At 31.2% G+C, this 22,811-nt stretch overlaps 2 protein-coding genes across 3 annotated transcripts in view; one reads left to right on the top strand and one right to left on the bottom strand.

Annotated features, from left to right (window-relative positions):
• Positions 1-324: 324 nt before the first annotated feature.
• Positions 325-2,378, top strand: LOC111630707 (innexin shaking-B-like). Of its 2 annotated transcripts, XM_023374852.1 has the most exons (2): positions 325-690; positions 1,072-2,378. In XM_023374852.1, exons 1-2 carry the CDS (start codon positions 676-678, stop codon positions 1,972-1,974), a joined length of 918 nt encoding a protein of 305 aa, XP_023230620.1. In that variant the 5' UTR covers positions 325-675; the 3' UTR covers positions 1,975-2,378. The 2 variants fall into 2 exon arrangements, with proteins under 2 accessions (XP_023230620.1, XP_023230619.1); XM_023374851.1 differs by lacking the exon at positions 325-690 and having other exon boundaries at positions 838-2,376.
• A 10,985-nt stretch (positions 2,379-13,363) lies between these two features.
• LOC111630705 overlaps positions 13,364-22,811 on the bottom strand; it is a 37,787-nt gene continuing 28,339 nt past the window's right edge. Inside the window, exons 3-16 of the mRNA XM_023374850.1 lie at positions 20,822-21,002; positions 20,651-20,727; positions 20,454-20,552; positions 18,456-18,644; positions 17,934-18,043; positions 17,065-17,182; positions 16,774-16,981; positions 16,539-16,606; positions 15,541-15,621; positions 15,298-15,462; positions 14,656-14,747; positions 14,459-14,567; positions 14,222-14,377; positions 13,364-14,148 (exon numbers count right to left, since the gene is read on the bottom strand). Of these exons, the coding sequence (XP_023230618.1) occupies positions 14,039-14,148; positions 14,222-14,377; positions 14,459-14,567; positions 14,656-14,747; positions 15,298-15,462; positions 15,541-15,621; positions 16,539-16,606; positions 16,774-16,981; positions 17,065-17,182; positions 17,934-18,043; positions 18,456-18,644; positions 20,454-20,552; positions 20,651-20,727; positions 20,822-21,002 (1,763 nt within the window). The 3' untranslated portion in view covers positions 13,364-14,038. The remainder of the gene's footprint in view (positions 14,149-14,221; positions 14,378-14,458; positions 14,568-14,655; positions 14,748-15,297; positions 15,463-15,540; positions 15,622-16,538; positions 16,607-16,773; positions 16,982-17,064; positions 17,183-17,933; positions 18,044-18,455; positions 18,645-20,453; positions 20,553-20,650; positions 20,728-20,821; positions 21,003-22,811) is intronic.

The raw sequence follows: 22,811 nt of genomic DNA, 5'->3' as shown, positions 1-22,811 counted from the left end.
ACTAAGGCTGCCTCCATAGACACAGTTCTGTACGCACGGGTTACCTGTAGGGCAGCTAGTCTTTGAATGGTAAGCATGGTCCTGCTTGATTGACGTTGGCAGATTCCTTCCACCAAATACAACAAGCATAGAAGATCATGCACTCCAAAGCCTTCCGGGGGGGGTCCGTCCGGATATGTCGGACCCCGTCCCTCACCACCCAGTCGCACTATTGTGGGCCTGGCCGAACCCACGATGGGCTTGCTAAAAGAGGCCTTCTTAATGTCCACAGGGCGGAAAGAGTTTAATAAAAAAAACTACCGGAATACCCTAACGATGTTTTAATTAAAATAATAAAAAAATTATAATAATTAATTTCATAAAATAAAATTTAAATCATATAAAAAATTATTAAAACTTTTATTTAAACATATTATAAAATAAAATATTCAATTTGACTAATTAAGAATTTACAGGGCGTTGGTTTAGTCTCACGCCAAGACATTTCAGTAAAATATTCAAATGGAAAAATGTTAGAGGTTTTGAAATTTGATGTGGTAAAGAACTTAGTGAGAATATACAGAATAGAAATAGATAGCATGGTATTTCGTTTCCATTATATTTATACTGTGGTTATATTACTCGTTTTCTGTGCCTTTATCAGCAACGCAATATGTCGGTGAACCCATTCTCTGTATGGAAAGAAAAAACATCGATAAACACGTCATGGATACTTACTGTTGGNATAAAAGTATTTTAAAACCTTTTAAGAATATATTTATAAAAAAAACAATAGGATATTTTTAAACATATTTTAAAATAAAATATTCAATTTGACTAATTAAGAACTTGGAGGGCGTTGGTTTAGTCTCGCGCCAAGACATTTCAGTAAAATATTGAATTTGAAAAATGTTGGATCTTTTGAAATTTGATGTAATAAAGAAATTAGTGAGGATAAACAGAATAGAAACAGATAGCATGGTATTTCGTCTCCATTATATTTACACTGTGGTTATATTACTCGTTTTCTGCGCCATTCTATCAGCAAAGCAATATGTCGGCGAACCCATGCTCTGCATGGAAAGAAAAAACATCGATAAACACGTGATGGATACTTACTGTTGGATTCACGGCACATTTACAGTAAAGAAGCCAAATATGAGCGAAGAAGGAAGCATTTTTCCCGGAATCAATTCAAAATATCAAAACCAAGAGCATTTCCGTCAGCATAAATATTATCAATGGGTTTGCTTCTTCCTATTCTTTCAGTCTGTCCTCTTCTACGTGCCAAGACGGATATGGAAACACTGCGAAGGTGGCTTAATTCAAGCTTTGAGTCTGAAGAGTGACAACATCATGTACGAAGAAACTCAGAAGCGGGAAAATATTGCTGTCGTAGTTAAGTTTCTACACGAAAGTATGGGATGTCACGATTGTTACGCTCTTCGTTACTTTGCTTGTGAATTACTGTGTCTAATTAATGCCATTTCTCAAATGTATTTGGTTAATGTATTTTTAAATGGCGAATTCTTAAAGTACGGAATAGAAGTAATTAAATATAACATGAACGATGATGATAATTTAATAAATCCCATGCTAGAAACGTTCCCGAGGATGAGCAAATGTTTTTTTTACTATTATGGATCGTCCGGTAATATAATAAAAATTGATAATTTGTGTATGTTACCTTTAAATGTAATTAACGAAAAGATTTTTATATTTTTATGGTTCTGGTTTATCATTTTAATTTTATTGAGTGCCATATCTGTCATATACCGTATTATTTTAATAATAAGTGGAAAGATGAGATTGTATATCTTATCCATACGTTACAGGCTTGTACGGGAAACTTATTTGGAATTGTTAATTAAGCGATTGTCTGTAGGAGATTGGTTCATCATATATATGCTTGGTAAGAATGTTGACAGATTTATTTTAACTGAAATTCTATGCGAATTTTGGAAACGAGTTAATGGAATGGCAAAAAATGCCTAAATTTTAACCTGTGTTGTTGTTATATGAGTTACAAATGTAGTAATTCATTTTACTTTATTCATTATTATTAACAGTGTTTTTAAAAAATGGCAATTTGTATTTTTTAGTTTATATTATTAATAAATTAATCTTTATTATTAAAAATATGAAGTTTTTAACTTGTTTATAAATGTCACTTTATAATAATCTATATGTGAAGTTTAAGGCCTTATAATATACCATATTGAGTAAAATATGGCAATAAGGCTTAGTATATGTTTATGAGATTCTAATTGAGATGTTGGGAAAATATTTCTCTTTTTTTAATAATTTTAACTGTTTCTACTGTAGGTTTGTCTTATTAATTAAGTCTATAATGTTTAACATGTTTAAAATATAGATACCTGGCATCTTAAAAATTCTATTAAGTATATTTATTATTATTATTACTTAGCTGAAAGTAGTTTATTATTATTATTGAATGTTTAATATGAAGTATTTAAATTTAAAAAATTTTTATTAATTGTTTCTCTTTTATGTTTATCTCATAGTTTATTATAACATATGAGCACCTTGATTAAAGTATTTATGTTATCAAAAAAATGTTTAATGCGATAAATTCTTTTCAAATAAAGTTTTATCATTAAAAATCATTAAACAAGCTTTTAAATTAATATTTTTTTTCTCTATGCAACATATTTAATACAAATTTTTTTGTTAGCAGTAGAGAAGTTACGACTTTAAATATTTATTATATATTATTGTCTTGGGCGTTGTTTATAGGTTCAAATTCAATTAATGTAAAAAAAAAAAAAACTTATCCGTAGGCGTAGAACGGGTGAAGAACCTGTGTCACATCGGGAGAAATCATCTGGCATGTAACTTATCACGCAATTTCGGTTTATCATCCGATTATCCTTTTTCAATTGGCTTCGTTACGTTTATTTCGGTATAATTAAAGCAATAGAAGATTAGAATAACAATATTCATTTCATTCCTTTGAATACAGTATTGTTATTCTAAACCTTTGGCATGCATAAACATTTTTAAGCATAAGTATGCTTACTATACTGTACGCGAACTAAAAGGTTCGCTAACTCTGGACTAAGAGAATTTGTAAATATGAAGTTGTCAAAAAATGAAGCAAATAAACGAATCTAACGACGCACAGAAATATACAGTTCGATGTAACACGAAGAAAAGCTGAATGAGGGGAGACAACGTGTCACACAGAGACTTAGCAGACTAAACAAATATAGTGACCTATGACCAAAAAATATATATATAAAACGCGTCAACATTATGCTGTCTAATACAAAATATGTCTCAGCACACAGGAATTACATTTTTACTTTCTTTCACACTCCCTCTATCGCTGTGTGCTATATACATAACAAATATCAATTATTTCAATTTAATTTTAACATTTTCACGAATCTACCAAAGTTAGTTCCCGTTAGTGGTTTCGTTAGAACATCTGCGATCATTAAGTCCGTACAAATAATAAATCACAATTTCCTCTTTTTCGACTAATTCTCGAGTGACATGATAGTTTACGTCGATATGTACAAGCATAGAAGTCTATGCTTGTGAAAAACCGCGTTCTTCGATAACTGTATCTTGCTTTGGTTATCGCAGTAAACACAAGTGAAGTTTTTACACATCTTTTAAAACCCATATGTATTAACAGTCTTTTTTATGTAAGTTGTTTCTCGCGAAGCTTCAGCTAGAGGTGAATACTCTACTTTCATGGGCGACATTGCAACAGATGTCTGTTTCTTTGATTTCCAATTAATCGGACCGTCGGCTAACATCAGAATGTTACCGGTACATGACTTTCTGTGATCTACGTCTCAAGGCAATCTGAATCCGTGTAGATATTAAGCTCTTCGTTGTTCTTGATGTATGTTATTCCATACGTAGAGATACCTCAAAACTCGCTTCGCAATCATCCATTGTATTTTGCCAGGATCAACACAAAAAAGCCGATTTTTCATGTCTTGTCTCTCGTTTTCTGATATTGGACCATTTCCTTCGAAAGTTTCATGTTTGACTCTATCGGTGTAGCGACAGTTTTCGCATCCTCTTAAGTTGAATCTCTTCACCAGTTCATTAATATATTTTGTTTGTGTCAGACGGATGCTACCTGTTGGCCCTTCTCTCTTTATTTTAACGCCTAAATAAAATGTTACTTATCGGATCTACATAGGGACTAATAGGATTCAAGCTTTGGGCCCCCAAGTGTGAATGGTTCACAAAAATTGAATAATTGAAAAATTAGCATAAATTTTTAAAACTTTTTTATTAACAATGAGCACTTATCGTATAGTAATAAATAGTTAATATTAAAAATTAATAATAATAATGATAATTTATAGTATTAGTTGTACTGTATTAACAAAAAATGGAGCGCCATTGGACTTCAATAAGCCCTAGGCCCCGAAAAATCTAGATCCTCCCCTGCTTATAAGGCCAAGATCTACCATTATGAATGCTGACTTCCGTTTCGATTTAATGGTCTCAGGGTTTACAATCTTCTTCGATGCCAATATTAAATCGACTTGTTGGCCACCCCTGATGTAGACCATCAGGGTTGGCCACCCCTGATGTAGACCATCAGGGGTGGCCAACAAGTCGATCGCGATCGACTGGTCGATCGCAAAACCAATTTTGGTCGATCGCTCGCGATGTCTTGACTTAATGTGTTACACTTGTAAGTTGTAACCGAACACAACGCCGCATGAACGTAACGCGCAAACGCAGCTGTAGTGATATCGGACCTCCTCGTTCTCCCTCAGATGCGGTTTTGTCGGTCATGTGCAATCCATTTGCGTACAGTTGTAAAAGGGTAATAAGAAATGTAGACAAAGGGTCGTAAAACAGAAAAAATGAAGGGACAGAGAGAGTAGGTCGGGACACGGTAGAGAGAAGAAGAGTGAAGTGGTGGTCCCTGAAAGTGACAACGTTGAGTTTCAATTTTCTTCTGTTTAAAATGTAAGTACCTTTTCTTCGTGTTTTAAATTAAATTGTGGCTTTTCTTTTCTATCTAAACTTAGTATGTATTTCACACCTTCCTCCCCCTCGCCACTTAGACCAGGTATGGGCAACCTTTTTCTGTGTAAGGGCCGCATTTCAAAACTTTTGAACTAACGCCGGCCACATACAAGATAAAAGAGGGGGGAAAATGCCGGTAAATCACAATTATTTATTCATATATAATTATAAAATAGAATAGGTATACTTAATTTAGCTTCTAGAACTGATGTAAACGTAATGTATCAAAAATATTTGATTAAATATTAGTCACTGCTAGTTTTAAATTAGTTTCGAGGTGAGTCTGTTAGCTGGTTTCTCGTTTTAATTTTTACTAAATTCATTGCAGGAAAAACTATTCACACACATAAGTTGTAGAAAATAACGTTTGAATTTTTGCTGCATTCTTCTTAAGTTAGGAAATTGATATATTTATACACATTTTATGCGACTCGGGTCGTGGGATGCCCATCCCTGACTTAGACTATGCCTACGACAACTAGTCGATCACGACATATTTTTAAGATAAAAAGTAGATCTTATGTACACAAAAGTTGGCCACCCATGGTCTACATAAACGATGAGTGTCATTCGATCTTCTTCGTTCCCGACTACATAAACGCATGGATCAGCTGCTGTGCGCCCGTCTCCAATATTCGTGATAAAGCCATCTATCTTCTTGTACCATTCACTTCCTGACAGTTTTAATCCGTATAAAGGTTTCAACAGTTTGAAGACTTTATCTTCTTGTTCGCCCAGGACAAACATCTCGGGTTGCCCCATGTACTGTATATTTCATTGGATAAATTACCTTGCACGTAAGCGTAATGTTATTATTTCGTATCTAGCGACTGGAGCAAAAATTTCACCATAGTCTATACCTCTTTCTTAGGTATGACCTCGAGCTACAAGTAGCGCTTTATACTTTTCTGTCACCTTGTTGGTTAGTTTTTGTTTTAAATACCCAACGATTTAACACTTTCTTTGTTGTTTGGCCTCGGTACTAAGATCCATGTGCTGTTCTCACGTAGGCTGTCATATTTCTTTTTCATGGCGGTTAGTCATGCCTCTCTATCGGTCTCGATTTAACGCTTCATATACATGTTCGGGGTCTGGAATTTTGCCTTTAACCACTTGATAAACTTTTCTCGGTCTTCCGCGTTCTCCCGTTCTTTGAATTTTTGGACGACCTCGTTTTCGTTGGCCCATGCGACTCCCCTCTTTAATTTCTTATTGTTCTTCTTCTAGATATTCGTCCACGTTCGATTCATTATCTGACTCTTCATCTAATTTGTATCGTCCTCACTGTTCATCTCTGTCGTCTGATTTAGCGGCATTATACACATGTCGTTTGGTGTTTCATCAGCAAAATCTGGCTCAGAGGAGATATTCTTCAGAAAGGTGTGTGGATTATTTCAACAAATTTTACGTCACGTGCTATGATGACAGTTTAGTGCCTAGTTTCCAAAGTCGATACGTTTTTGACTCAATCGAGTATCCGACCAACACGCACTCATCGCCTCTCGGATGAAATTTTCATTTTCGAGTCTTATCCAGCACTATAGCTTTACTTCCGATAATTTTAAAGAAACCAATACAGTGGTACCTCAGGATACGAAATTAATCCGTTCCGAAACTGAGATCGTATCATGAAAATGTCGTAAGGTGGATCATCTTTTCCCATACGATTACATGTAAAACCAAATAATTCGTTCCAACGCGAAAAACATACTCAAATTAAAGCCAAGTAATACATTAAAAAAAATAACTGTAGTAAGAAAAACAAATGAAAAATGCGAACTAATGTAACGTCGTATGGTGAGTTTTTGTTCGTATCGTGGAGCAAAAATATGTTCGAATTTCATGTTGTATCCTGAAAATTTCGTATGATGGGGCGTTCGTAACCTGAGGTACCACTGTATAAGGTTACGCTTAAATCATAGCTCATTCGGTGTTTTTCCATCGAAGGCTTTTGTCTCATTCCTATTTCGTTGAAATGTGGCTGTATTGATTTTTCTGCCCGTAGTGACTGAGGTAGACCTGCTTGCAACATTACACTCCTCACCATTTCGACAATTGTCCGATTTGCACGTTAAGCTACACCATTTTGTTGTGGGGTATCCTCGACAATTAGTTGTCGTACGATTCTTTCTTCTTCGAGGAATTTGTTAAATTTGTTCGATAAATATTCTCTATTGTTATCCGTACGTAGCTTTTTGATTCGCTAACCTGTTTGTTTCTCGACCCTTCGTTTATAAGATTTGAACGCTTGGAGTATATCTGAGCGACATTTTAGCATTATAGTTTCCATATACCGTGTACAGTCATCAATAAACGTTGCAAAATATTTTGCATCTCCTAACGATACGGTTTTCATCGGACCACATATATCGGATTGCACTGAGTCCAAAATCTCTTTCTCTCGGTGATGCGACTTCTTAAATGATTGAACACGTATTTTGGATCTAAGGTACTGTATATTTCATAGTTTAATTCTCTTGCTTTCGTTGGTCCATACCTTTGACCAGTTGTTCTATTTTCATATTTCTTAAATCATTAATGTTTATGTGCCCATATCTTTGGTGCCACTTTAATAGGTTTTTGTCAGTAGTTTCTGCCGAAAACATCGTTTAGTCTTCCACTTCATTGACGTTTCGTAGCTGTTAGCATCGTAGTACCATCTTTACATTTGATGATTGCATAATTCTTCTTAAATACTACAATGTATCCTTTGTTGGTGACGCTTGCTACCGATAAAAGGTTGTGGCGCAATTCCGGTACATATGATACGACTTATAGTTTTACGGAACGTATTGCTCTTTGATTTACTTTCAAATTGAGATTCACATCACCTATACCAACTGCTTGCACATAATTCTCTGTGGCAGTATATACGTTAGACTGTTCAATTTGATCTAGAGTTAAGAATTTGTATGGATCGTTACACATATGTCTTTTTGCACCACTATCTAAATACAGTACCACTTTTTCGATCCGTTTTGAATTCCACGTTGCTTGCGATTGTAGTAAGGGCACCGCTAGTAACTTTTACGTCTGTGCGTTTCGTTTTCGATTTATAATTTATACTGATATGTCCACTTTTACCGTAGTAAAACACCTTCCATCAAACCTTTGGCCTCTGAATCTTGTACTATTTTCCCTCGAATTCGTTCGTGACTGCTTTATACTGTCGGACTTTTCCTTTGAAAACAATGCGTCACTTCGCTCGTTCTCAGTTAGCTTCGTAACGCGCTCCCTCTGTCTTGCTTCCTCCTCTTTTAATTTCGCTATAAGGTTTTGGAGCGACGGTATGTCATCACGTGACTCTATGGCTACACTAAAATTTTCATATTCATCCGATAGTGATCCGAGGAGCATAATCGATAGTAATTCTTCTGGGATTTCTATTCCGCTTTCTTCAATTGATCAGCGTTACTCGTGAACTCGTTTACGTACTGCGTAATCGTCATATTCTGCCCTTATTCCATTCGTAGTAACTGTTTGCACAACGTTGCCTTTCTAACCGGGCCTCGTGACTGGAATATTGCCTTAAGTCCGCCAAAACATCTAAAGAAGCGTGTTCTTTAGACGTTTTGGCGGCGTTTTTCATGTGGTTCAACTGCCCAAGACTAAGGCTTACTTGTTAGATTTATTTCGTTGTGATTAGATTTATAAGTGATTTTTTGTTAGATTTATTAATTGTGGCGCCATCTGTTATGATATTTTATTTTAAATTTTNATATCAACAATATAGAGGTAATTAAACAATATTGAATGATGTTTAGTTTTAAATTTAGAGAAATCTGATATTTTTTAAATAGATTTTAATCAAATTTTAAAGGCCCATTCAATTAGATACTTATATATAACATATGAGGTCCGAAATGTACAGATTGATAAAAATCCAAAAAAATTACAGAAATTTGAATACTTAACTGTGATAATTTACCTCGAGAGAAAAAGGTTTCAAAATTGTTTTCCAATTCGTTTTCAAAGTTCTTTGTGTCGCAATAAATCGTACGTGATATACCTTGACGTAAGATGTGAATTCCATTAAAGAAAAGCGTTCATACGTCACACTTGAGGGATAAAATGAAAAGTCTGCTTGCTACATAAAAATAGTTTTAAACAATTAATAAGACGATTATTATTTTTAAAATGAAAAGAAATTTAAAAGCGGGTTCTCAATTAATATTACATAAATTGTATTTCGTAATAAAAATAAGTTTTTTATAAGTTATATCGAACAATTCAAAATTTGTCTGATACGTTTTATAAATTTCCTAAATATTGAATAATTTTCTATTATGAAGTACTTAAGAAGCACGAGTTGTTAATTAATAAAAAAATGATTGAAAACGATTATACATAATTATAAAAACTTTATAAATAACTTCAAAGTTAATATCAAATTTTATAAAATAATAGAGAACATTTACGTCTTATTTTAAATGCTTGTAAACATGAAATGACTAAAGTACCTTGTTAACCAATTGTCCTAAACTTCCTGCATACGTTCCGTTTTTGTATTTTATTAATCCAAATTCCTGAATCGGTTGCACAATTTCATATCTATGAATTTTTCAGTTTAGTATTAGAAATATGACTGAAGATACTTTTTAAATTTTTTTTATATTTTTGATTATTATAAAATGACAAAAAACTTAATTTTGAGGGTTGGGATGAATTTATAAAAAATTGTAAATGCTAATAACTAGTACCCACAACTGAACTCACCAGTGTTCAGGGTACAAAGACCGCTTGGCCACTGGTGAGCTTACGTTCTCTGTGAATGCGACACCAGTCATGTCTGTACACTTGCAGAAAAGAAAAATGTTGTTCATACTATGGCAGAAAAAGTTGAGACTGTCAATGCGTTGAAAAAGGAGAATCTGAGAAACATGTTGCTGAAAAATATGGTGTGGGAGCAGCAAATGTTTCGGACATTAAAAGAAAAATGGAAACACAATACTGCTACCCTAGAAAGTGTAGATGACTGTTCTAGTAGAAAGGCAATAAGAAAAGCGAACGAAGTGCAGTTAGAGAAGCAAGATACGCGGTTTCTCCTTTTTAGCCTCAGTCAACACAGCAGCGTCAGTGACATTGTAAACACGTCATCACTCCCAGGGATCTGGTTGGTCAACATCTACATTTTACATGACCTGAAAAAATTTCTACTGAGCACCTCTCGACTTGATTTTCCAGAATTTTACGCGTGTGGGATGTAAAATTTTTCTGGATTTGGCTTTCAGTTAACGTTTTCAGTGATGTCTTTCTGTAAATGTGACCCCAGCTTTAAACAACCGTCTTTGTTGTATTTTTTTTTTACCTGAAGTGATGGTTTTTGTATATGCCTATTTGCTGTGGCAGATTCAAATGATCAGTAGGAAGTAAATAAATACAATATTGTGTACAATACTGTGCTGCTACTATGAAATTTCACATATTAATCCACTTATCAGAATCTTCAATTATCGGAATCACCTGCAAATCAATTCGGATAATCGATAATTTTCAATGGTTCTGCAAAATGTTTTTAAAGTAATAACTTCATATTGTCAAAAAATTGATTCTTAGTTTAGAATGATTAAAAATCAATCAAGTACGAAATTGATATGTATCAATATTTAAAAAGAAGTAGAACTGACCGTCCCTGATTGAAGCGCAGCGACGGCTTGAGCGCTCGCGTTAGATCATTAGGGAGCGCTAAATTAAAATTTGTTTTCAATACTATAAGTGGCTAATATTTCTATATTTTAAGTTTAAAACATAAGTAATATCGATTTTTTATTTCGTTTTATTTCTTGGTGTATTGGAATCAACCAATGCTTTTTATTGACATGTAACGCAGGGAAAGGTGAAGATTTTGAAAGTACACCGTAATCGACAGCTAGTCCAGAGGATATCCGCGGCGGCTTAATTTCTGATTTTTACTGTGGGGACTCCGTATCGAATTTACAGTATCGTCTGTTTTGGCTTTTCACGAATGCTGTTGGTCTTTATGATTTCATCTGCAAATGAGAAGACCACTGTCGTGAAATCCTGGGTTCCATTATGCGATGACCGTTGGACTTTCGTTAAAGAAGCTATGATTTCTTCCGTGAATTTCCATTTGAGTAGAGGGTCGGACCTGTTTCTCGATTTCTGATCGACTCAACACGAGACCTATTGAATTCAGCCTCAGTCTCTCTCTGATCGGATTTCAAATTGGTTAGGCTGCTGTAGTAAATTTCCGCAATAATTCTTTAATTAATATAAAAACCAATAAATTTTATTTTATTTATTTGTTTGTTTAGTTTGTTCCAAGAAAACGAGGAGGAAATCATGACTTTTTTTTTTTAAGGAAACGTTGGCAAAAAGTAGTCTTCTGCTATACTATTAAAGAAGAAATTTTGTTCTTGCTACTTCATTTCAATAAACATTTCAATAAACCAGGATTGGGTCAACACTCGGTTCCATAACATAATCTTTATGTTTCAGTATTGGGTGATGTTCCCACAAAAATTCAAAAGGACGGTACAGGCGTTAGTTGCCGTTTTGGGACAACCCGTTTCGTTCTGGATCGAGATAATCAGAAACCCCAGAAATTTTTCATGGACTGTCTGTCCGGATAATTTGTTCAGCCTATCGACAGATAATTGGAATATGATTTGGATTCCCACAATTTTTCGTAAATAAAATAGATTGTCTTTCCGAATGGTTGAATGGGGTGAGTCTCACTTCTATTGACTGTTTTTCAAGTCTTTTTAGGGTTCACTTCGAATAGAAACGAAGTGTACGTCTGATTAGTGATAAATGTTTTTTCTAAGCAAAAAAGTTCATCTTAAAACGCAATCGTAATTCACAAAACAGAAAAATTCGCCTCAAAGGATATTACTGTCGACGAAATATTCCCACAGTAGCCAAATTGTGTCTCTTCTAGACCCTTACTACGACTCTCGTAAATCGGACTCCTTATTATTTAGGGGTAGGGTCCGACACTTTAGTGCTATTACTCTATATACATTAAGTTATATATAAAGGTTAGGTATAAAATACCGTTCCAATATAGAATACGAGTCTCACGCATTTCTGATACGTGTTATATGGCTCCTACGATAACAAAGTTTGGCCACCTCTGCAATATTCATTACACTTATAACTAACAACTTGCTCTCTGTGTAAACTAAGCATAAAATTAGGAGTTTCTGATTACATTCTCAGTTGTGTAATTAATTATTAAATTGGAATCACAAAAACGAAATCAGAAACTATTTTATTTCTATTATTGGGATTAAATCTTTGGAATTTACTGGTAACTCCAGATCTTAATTTTTCTACTATAAATAAATTTTAAAAATCACATCAGGTATCCTGGGTTCCATTATGCGATGACCGTTGGACTTTCGTTAAAGAAGCTATGATTTCTTCCGTGAATTTCCATTTGAGTAGAGGGTCGGGTCTTTCTGTAAATGTGACCCCAGCTTTAAACAACCGTCTTTGTTGTATTTTTTTTTACCTGAAGTGATGGTTTTTGTATATGCCTATTTGCTGTGGCAGATCCAAATGATCAGTAGGAAGTAAATAAATACAATATTGTGTACANCCATAATATAATTAATATAAAATATTCATTAGCTCCTTAACACAATTTTAGTTTATATTTTGTTTCACAGATGGCGCTCGTTTAGGTTTTGATTTCGATACGACTTGTGAGTACCGCATTCTATCAATAATAACGTGCGTTCATATTTAGTCCTGTTCACGCTATCATCTTGCGGTTCTTAGTTCAAACTTCCTTTTATTTATAAAATTGGCGATATCACATACTGTTTTTAGTGAAAAATGCACATATATTAATATAATTAGACGGACAATATCATTTACAATCCAAGGACACATTTCAACATCAGTGAAAATGGTGTCTAAATCTGATGTAACTTCATTTACTACTTATTTATTGACCTATAAATTGATATTATTATATTGATGTGTTAATAAAATTGCTCTATTTAAAGATTTATTATTAAATCAAACACTGTATTTTAAAAAATGCTAAACTGGGGACAGTCACCTCAAATCGGAATATCTGATCACTCTAAATTATAAATATATTAATCGTATCAACTGGACTAAATATGGCGGATCGGCGAACGTATTTCAAAGGACAACCACGGTTTAGAAATCTTGGCCAATTAATAAATCTTTTCATCATTCAAAATGCATATTTATATTCAAATAAATTTTATTTTTAATTAAAATTTATGTTAAATTAATTTTTCTATTAATATCACTATTAAATTTTTAATTAAAAAGTTTTAATAATTAATTCATAATTAATTATAATTCAATTTACATTTGTTTATATTGCTATAAGTATATAACAAAACTCAAATTATTATAATACAAATATTTTATTCATTCATTCGAGATTATATAAATAGAAAATAGAAACTATAATACAAATTTTTCACACATTCAAAAACTCGATGACATATTCTTTCAAAAAAATAATAATAATAAAATAAAATTAAAAAAAAATTAAAAACATTCTTTCAGGTAGAAGCTATTTACAGTTTTTGATTATTTATAATCTACTATTTAACAAAAATATCTAGTTTTTGCTAATTGAAGAACAATTTACATATTAAAGAATCTTACAAATACAATCGAATTTAGATGTACATGTAAAATATGTATAAAGTCTTTATATATATATATATATGTGTGTGTGTGTGTGTGTGTGTGATGATAGGTACAAAAATGACTTGGTGGACTAAAATCAAATCACAGTTGCATCTATTTAGGTGGAAATTGGCTTACTCTCGGTATCTGTTGCAACTACACTGTTGTGTAGGAACTAATAAGCACTTTGGTTTCTTTAATTAGAATCTGAATCTTTGGAATTGTCCATTTGACTTTGAGTGTTGTTACCGCAAAACATTCTTCGGCTCAGTTTTGCATTGGATGAATGGATTAATTCTCTCCACGGGATTCTACCAACGTTAGAGAATTATTATACGAATGTAAAATTTTTAAAAATTCACATTTTAAAGTTTTAAGGCACTTTTTTTTAATGTAGTAGATGTTCTGCCATCGCTAAAAATATCGCCGATATCGCAAAAATGACCGAACTGTATCTGGAAACGTTAGCTGAAGCTGTAGTTTCTGGTGGAGGACGACCTGTAATTTAAAATTAATTTAATAATTGAAATTAAATTTTGTAAATTTCTTTTATATTTTGAATTTTACGTACGAGTGATTGGTTTCCATGGTTTCGTTGTAGATTCTTCTGGTTCTGTTTGATACCAATATGGATCTCGTGAAGGTGGTCTGGCAACAGATGGAGTTGATGGTATCCATGGTGGATTGACTGGAACGAAAGTTACCGGAGGTAACTGAGGACAGGATGCTGAAATAAAGCAATAACGATAAATTTCTGTAATTGTTAACAACATTAATTAATTAATTAATAATTGTGTTGACTAAATACCTTGTTTCATTATTTTCATTCCGTAAATAAGAGGATCTTCGCCTCTTATACAGCTTTCTCCAGCTTCTTTTATGTATGCTTCTTCGCCATTTTGAAGAATTTTTCCCGACTATAAGTGTTAATGAAAAATTAAATGGTAAATAATGAAAACCTTTTAAAAAAATTATTATTTATAAACTATTTAATTTTACACTTACAAAGCATTGAAATCCATGCATATCTCGTCTTTGAGTATACGTATATAATATTCCATTTTCTTCCCAGCTACCAAGACATTTATATTCTCTTTCTAAATAAAATTTTTTAAAATTAACATTAATAGTCTAAAACGATTTAATTTAAAAATACTGCTCGAAAAACTAAACGAATTGTTATAGTCTCTATCCCCTATTTTAATAAAATGTGCAATGTGGAAAGTGCAGTGAACCGTGCTGTGCTAAACTTGAAATGGTTTTTGTGGCTGTGCATGTATATGTGACTTTGAATGGACCTACTTTCTAATTTGATGTCACGTCGAGTGTGGACGAAGGTAACAGAACTTTTTCGATGAAAATACCGCATCCATTCTAAAAATAAAGATGGATTTAGCCTCTGCTAATTGACTTGTTATTTATTTATACGACATAAGTTAAAGTTGAAAAATAGGCATGCATAGAAATTGTTTTGATTTCTTTTAATAACTAATTAAAGTTTCTTGTACTTTGATATTCTGTTATTTCAGAAGTACCGTACAAATATATTACAGAAGAAAGTGATAAAAACAATAAATAATAGCCTAATTGTGTTTGCCCTATAGACGCATAAATACATTCGAAACATTAGATTTTAATTGATAGTACCTTCATAAATATGTGATCTATCTTCGCAATTGCTGACTGTATAGAACATAATATCAGGATTATTGCAATCGGATGCTACTTTTGCACATAATGTAGTAGTACCAGGAACAACTCCAGTATAATCGCCAGTTATAGGACAAGGTGATATTTGAGCCATGTTTATTCCTATAATATAAATAATAATAATTTAAAAATCTGATCTATATAATAAACAATAATGGAATATATATTTATGCAACTTACTTCCTTGCGTAATCCATGTTTCCTGTCTGAATTGTCTGTCGCTACAAAGAGTATCCGAATATTGCTTGCTTGGTTGAGAGCCTAAAAAATAGATTAAATAAAATTAATTTTAAATAGTCTAACTATTTTAAAACAAATACGGTGCTACTAATCCTTAATCTATTTTCGTGTCATAAAAGCACTTNATTAGATATTAAGTAATTTGGTACTAGAGGTAGAAATTAGGTGCCATCTCTAATCTAAATTTTTAATTATAATTTTTAATATTTTATTAAGGCAATAACTAAAATTAATGTTTTAATATCTATAAATCATATTATTTAGATAAAAATTTAGATATTTAAAACATAATTTAAATACGAAAATCTTCAACTTCGCAATTTTTATAATTTAATAATTAAAAACAGTTACTTATTTAATATAATTATTAAAAATTATATAATTTATGTAGTTTCCTACGTTGTTTAAAATACAAAGATTGCAATGCTGAATTAGAACAATGAATAATTTATTTTTATCTATTGTAATCTTGTCCTTAAAATTATTTAATAAATCATTGACACTTTTATTTTTGAACATAAAATCTATTCAGTTATAATTGTTCATTTAAGTTTAATTACATTAACTAGTTTTATTGTTATTATCTTACTACTATAATTTTCTATATCAATGCACAGTAATTGTATCCAATACGTTATAATTACAAGAGGCATACAAGAGTAGAATAAAATTGGCATAAAAATTAGTTTAATGATCAGATGTAAGCTATAAAATTGAATCATTATTTAATTTTTTTTTTCAAAATTGAATAAGGAATTCAGATTCACGTCAGTTATATTCAAGTTTTTTCAACGAAATTTTGATATTATATTTTCACTTTTTTTTTTATGAATCTAAGTTGAAACTTCCTTGAAAATAAATATAACATCTAAAGAATAACTATTAATTTATTTAAGCATTTTAGACGTAATGACTGATATTAAATTATAGGTACTCACCAAACTGGAACTCTAAAACGTTAACACCACGTCTCTTCAGCCACAAACAATTATAGGATTCGTCTCCACTGAAACAGTATTGACCTGATAAGTACAGGATGTTGTCATAACACAAATCTATTCACTAAAAAAAAAAACCTTTAAAACAACCTTATGCTAAAGACAATCGGTTTTCTCCTTTCCCTCCCTCTCTCCCTAGCAGATTTTTTTTTCTATATTTTTTTCGATAACTTACCATTGAGTTACAGTGTATACAACGTATCTTTCGTTTGGCGTGTTATTTTGACGTCTAATACACCGAGCTGACACTGTCTGAAAATGAACGGAGTCACGAAATGTGAATATTTTCCCTTCAACTTTAATATGTTCCCATTGTCCTTGAATCCATTCTGGAAATTTACAACGTGATGTTTCTACCTGAGTAGGCAAGCTTCGATTCGGTACTTTAATAAAAATTGAGGAAATAAGTATATTTTTACTTTAGTATTTTTAAGTTATAAGTATAAATAAATGATACTTTACTTACGAGGCGTTAAAATAAGAGATTCGTATCCGTCTGTTGCGCTTGCTAACTGATTGGTGCATGTTGAATCCGCCGAAAAAGATACATATACTCTTCCTGTAGTTTTGTCTTGTCTATAAAGCTGTAAATATGTTATTCATTTTAAACTATAATAATATATCTGATAAACATAATAAATAATATTCAATAAATCACTGCATCGAGATGCTGTATAAGTAAATGAAATTTATGAATCTAAGAATTGTCATTACGTGTTTTTAATTGTCTTGTTATCTTATTTAATTTTTGAAATTATGAAACTATGTTATAATTGAAAACCGAATCTCTTCAATCATAAATAATATATAAAAAAATCATTATAAATAATTAATTAAATACAAATTATTTAATTCCAAAATTCTTAATTAAATTAATATGAATAGAAGAAGATCAAGGATTTAAATCAGATATGTTTTAAAAAAATTAACACATTTAAATCCTTGATTAAATATTAGTCTATTTATTTACGTTTTTAATTTCAAATAAGAAATTAAAATAATTTAAATTATTTCATATTATAATGATGCCATTAATTTTCAATAATGGCCTATACTCAGTTATTTTTTTCTATTGATTCACATTATAATCTTAAATGATTACATGTATATGTAAAACGGCTGTTATATATATAAATATTAAAATAAATAAGTTAGTTTTAATAAAAATACTGATAAAGATTTTTGTAAATATTTCTAATATAAATAACTTCGAAGTAAATTTATATAATAAATTTTAATGAAAATATTTCGCATTATTTATTACTTATACAAAAATTTCGAACATTACATTCTTTGTAAAACATTTTAAATTATTAAACAATAAAATAAACATACCCCGCATCGATATTTTGGTCTAGCATCGGGATTTTCACGTAGATCCATCAAAGCCAAATAACGATCGCCCATGGGTCCAGCCCAATCACCCAAACACAAAAAACTCACATCTGTTTATAAATATTACAATTTATATTAATATTCTTACTTATAAATTATTTGATACACTAATTCATTTTAAATAAGATAAAAAATAAAATGAATATTCAAAAATAGATTTAATATACTGTATCATTAAGTCTACGAGATGATAATTTTATGTTTTAAAGTAGAAGAATCTTTTATGAAAATTATTTGCTTAAATCATAGATAATTATACGATTTATTACTACATTTATGTTATATTTAGATTAATAATTATATATAATTGTAATTAAATTACAGGCTATTGTATTTGAAAATATTCGAGAGATTAATTAGCATATGGTTTTATTGTTTTAAAATGCGCTGACGTTTATACTTGAAACAAAATATTTATTAATGATTTCGTTTAAGTAGTTAGAATTTAAGAGATGATCTTACCCATTTCGGGAAAAGAACATTGTCGAAATCTGACACCAAGTTCGTTGCCATTAGGGCAATTACCAAGTTCCGATAAAGGTTGATCGCATCGGAATCCTCCTTTATTTGCCGTGTAAGTAAATCTATATCGGCCATTTATAGGGCAAAATAAATTTTCCACAGTAGAAACGGATCCTATTTGTTGTTTACCTGAAAAGATCAAATTAAATACGTTCATTTTTTTAAATTTTATGCTATAAAACTTCCATATATATCGAATGCATTCCATTTGGTAAACCTAGACTAACTGCAAATGTTTTTTTTCTCACATCATCTGTCTAAGGAATGCGGGACCGAGTTAGGAGGTTTAGGGAGGAGTATTTTTTCTCACGGCTACCTGACCCCAGTTGAGGCTATATAAAACTGGGCATAACTTTCATCTTACCGACATGACATCATACACTAAGTGGGTGTAAAGTTAGTAATTGCATTCTCCGCCCAGGGAGGATAAAAATAAACCTACACGCTCCTCACATAAAGAAATATTTCAAAAGATTTATAGAAAACATACTTTATACTTTATAGATGATTAAGTAAACAAAATAAATCTAAAACACTGTCTACAATTTCAGTGGTGAAGCATTGTTGCGAAGATTTTGACTTGTCTTAGGCGCTTAAAGAGTTTATTCTATATATCTTACGTGTTTTTTTTTATATATATTTTATAAAGTTTTTAAGTTCAAATTTCGTCTTTTGAGTTTTCTTATGCAGATAAATATTGATTTGTATTGTTATAATTTCTTATTGAGATTAAACGTTAACACTTAATTGCTTTTTATATATAGACATGTGTATAAATGACAAAAAATTATTTTTGTGTATAGTTCAATATAAATATGTATATATAGCTTTTTAATGTGATTATAGAGAAAGCCATTCCATTATTATATTGCGCTTAAAATAATAAAAAAATGAATATTCTAACCACGCATGACGAGAAGCTTAATCATTTTTAAGGAACCACCAAACAATAGTCAATTATATGAATTTCTATAAATAGTCGCATTTTTCTGTATTATTCTAAAAAAAAAAACTTTTTTTGTATTTGATAAACACTTTATCAAATCATTTATGATTACGAATAATATATTTTAATCTGAGTTTTACATAATTTTTTCAATTTTATATACTTAAAAATAGAATATAATTACAAAATTTAGAAAAATTTATATATATTTTTTTAACTTAGATTAATAACTGTCAGATTGTTAAGTATAGAATTTTAATAATTTATTATAGCTTGTTATAAATAGGTTAATAATAATAACCTTCATTGTTACTTAATGATATATTTAAAAATAATAATAATACTATTGTATAATCAAAATTACAATTTTTGAAGTTGTTATTTTCTATTTCAAATTTTTTTTCCTTATTATTATTTTATTTATTTGTTTATTTCTTTAGAAAACGAATTCTTATCTATAAAAATGCACTCTAACTCATTATGAAAATTTATTAATATTATAAGATTATATTTCTTTTAATGTATGTGAGATTTGAAAAAATACTAGAAAATATTTATTAAATCTATAAAATATTTCTATAAAATTTAGAAAAATAGCATGAATAAGGATATTGAATCTGATTTAAATTTATTTTAAACTCATCCTCAAATCCGGGTAGTGGTTTAAACTGTCTCTTAACAATAGACAAGCAGTGTTATCCTGTGGTAAATAAAAACGTGTAAAAAAAAAGGTTGATGAACGCTTTCAATAACACAAGATGGTCAAAAATTAAAGAAAAACTAGGAAGGTCGTATAATATGTCATTATAATAAATCTTATCTTTTTAATGTTTGTATTGTACTTGCGTGTCAAGTTACCTTTAACAAGTATCGCTAAGACAAAGAATTACGCGGTCTAAAAATCATAGAGGAGATCTGTAATGAAATTAGCGCATTCGAGAATAGAGTTTTTGTATTTCCTTGGATAAGATAACCTTCCTTCCTTTACTTACGGAACAAAAGAATTTCTTTAAATCTTCTTTCGATAACATCTCGATCATTGGGACAAGTTGCTCTGGCTGCTTCTTCTTTTGTATAACACTTCGCAAGTCCTGTTTATAAAAGAGAATTTAATGCAAATTAATTAATTAAAATCTTTATAAAAATAATATCCTATAAGATGTTTAGATTTTAAATCACGTTCCGTTACCTTCCGTATGAATAAGTAATACATTTGGAGTGTTCATTGTTATATGAAAGCACCTCATGCAATCTTCACCTCCCGTGCTATTAATAAATGAAATATATATTAGCTATATTTTTGAAAAAATAAATGTTTACAAAACTTGTTAAACTAAATTTTTCTGGGTTTTGTCAATACCTGTCTTTCAAAATAATATTGTTCCCTCTTCTTCGATGACATCCTCCCCAAGGCGGTATGGCATCTGCTTCTACTGTTATCTCAGAATAGGTGACAATGTTGCCTCCGTATGCTCCCGAAGCTTGTGTTTGAATCAAAAATGTCCCTTGATGCTCGAGTGGAAAATAACAAACAGCTTTAACTGCAAAAAATTAAAAATAAATAAAATAAACTTGCTAAATTCAGTAAGTTTAATTTAAATTCTTAAAATTACTTAATTATTTGTCATCTTTCATCAAGCGATTGTTAAACAGGGAATAGGGAAGTTCTCAACATTTTCTAAAAGTGATAACCCAATAAGAGTTTTCAAATGAAACTTCCTGTTCTTTCTGAGTCGCTTTTCACATTCAGTTGATCACGGTATTGCCTAAAGGGTGTATCTAACAAAGGATAAACGAAACGGAAAGACTTACAGCAACTGAAGCCCACTTCCTTTCTATATCTCGATGACCATAGTTAATAAATAAATAAATAAAAAAAAAAACCTGAAATCTTATACGTTAGAAATATATTTGTAAGACGAAGTCTATATTTATCAAACAAGTTTTAAACTTTTCTCTGGTTTAAATAATAGATGTATAATTCCAGTTATAATAGTTTTGTGATATATCAGATGTATAACTAGCTACTTTGAAATAGTACAGGATATATTTTAGATAGATGAAGTTAAAAAAAACTGTAGCCAATACTGCAATCCCTTTCTTTTTTAAGTCTTCTTCCCATGGTCGTGATTTTATTCCCTAAGTGTCAAGTGACCCATCTCAAAGATGGCGAGGGGTATTCAGTGGGAATATATGCGGTAACTTTGAAGTCCGTGGGACGAACTAAACAATCCAGGTCACACCGTTGTGTGAGTTAAACACTTGCAACCGGAAGTAACTTGATGTTGGAACATCCGGTAAGAACCTCCGGAAGTAAGGACAAGGGTCGCCTTTTCCCCATCTCTTTTGTGAGGTAGTAACCTACCACGGAGCTATTCTCAGTCTATCTCGATATAAGGAAGACAGGTACTATAAATCTGTGTCAGTTATGTTGACGAGCGAACCTAACTGTTGATTCGGTCTTCGTTTTTTAACGTGAGATAGCATAAATTTGAAGGAAAAAAAATGTGTGTGCCTCAGCAAATTGTTCCATTAGATCTGCAGCGTTTCTTTGTCAAAAGTTAATCTGTTTGTATCCGGCTTGCCTAAGGGTATATTCTTCATCCATTGTCTAAATCTCTTTAGTGTAGACTCGAAGAAAGTCGTGAGCTATTTGCCTACATCGAAGTGGTTTGTTTACTTTTAACGAAAACTTTTTTTTTTACTTTCGTTTTGTATACGACAAAGTTTTACTCTTTAATTTAGGATGGTAATTTCCTTCGAGTAAGAGACTTTGGAATTTTTTTTATGGACAATTAAATCTCTACATGTTGTGCAAGCGATTCTAAAATCCTTAAAGATGCTTCACGGTATTTATATTGTATTGGTCTCCAAAAATACTTCAATCGAAGCATAACTCGAGATATTCTCTCGGAATCGACACGATATAGCGTAAATAATTTCTATTGTTTCTTTAAGTTATTTGGAATAGAAGACACGACATTGGTATCAATGACCTCTGATATCACTAGGCACTGACCTTGTTTCATTGGAGAAATTTGGCATCTTATCTGATGGTTAATGACTAATGATTTGCGAGGTCAAGTTGTCTGAAAGGCAACTTTTAGCGAGAGGGATCGTTCTAAATTGTTCGTTGAAATATCGGATAACACAATAAATCTTAAAGCCTATTTGTAACATTAGATTCTATCAATATTCATTTTTCAAAACCTTGATATATGATATATTCGTACGTAAACTATAATTAATTATTTAAAAATATCGTAATCTTAACAGAACTATTTCATTCTATCGCTTTTTATAATGTACAGTAGTTATGTTTTTTGTTGTTTTTTTTAAATCCCAAAATG

Source organism: Centruroides sculpturatus, unplaced genomic scaffold, assembly GCF_000671375.1.
Source record: "Centruroides sculpturatus isolate CEXI.00-Female unplaced genomic scaffold, Cexi_2.0 scaffold376, whole genome shotgun sequence".
Taxonomy (NCBI): domain Eukaryota; kingdom Metazoa; phylum Arthropoda; class Arachnida; order Scorpiones; family Buthidae; genus Centruroides; species Centruroides sculpturatus.
This window is presented reverse-complemented; position numbering and strand designations above follow the sequence as displayed.

Excerpts from the sequence above, each read along its gene's own strand:
- LOC111630707 (XM_023374851.1), top strand. The coding sequence starts at position 889 with ATGTTGGATCTTTTGAAATTTGATGTAATAAAGAAATTAGTGAGGATA.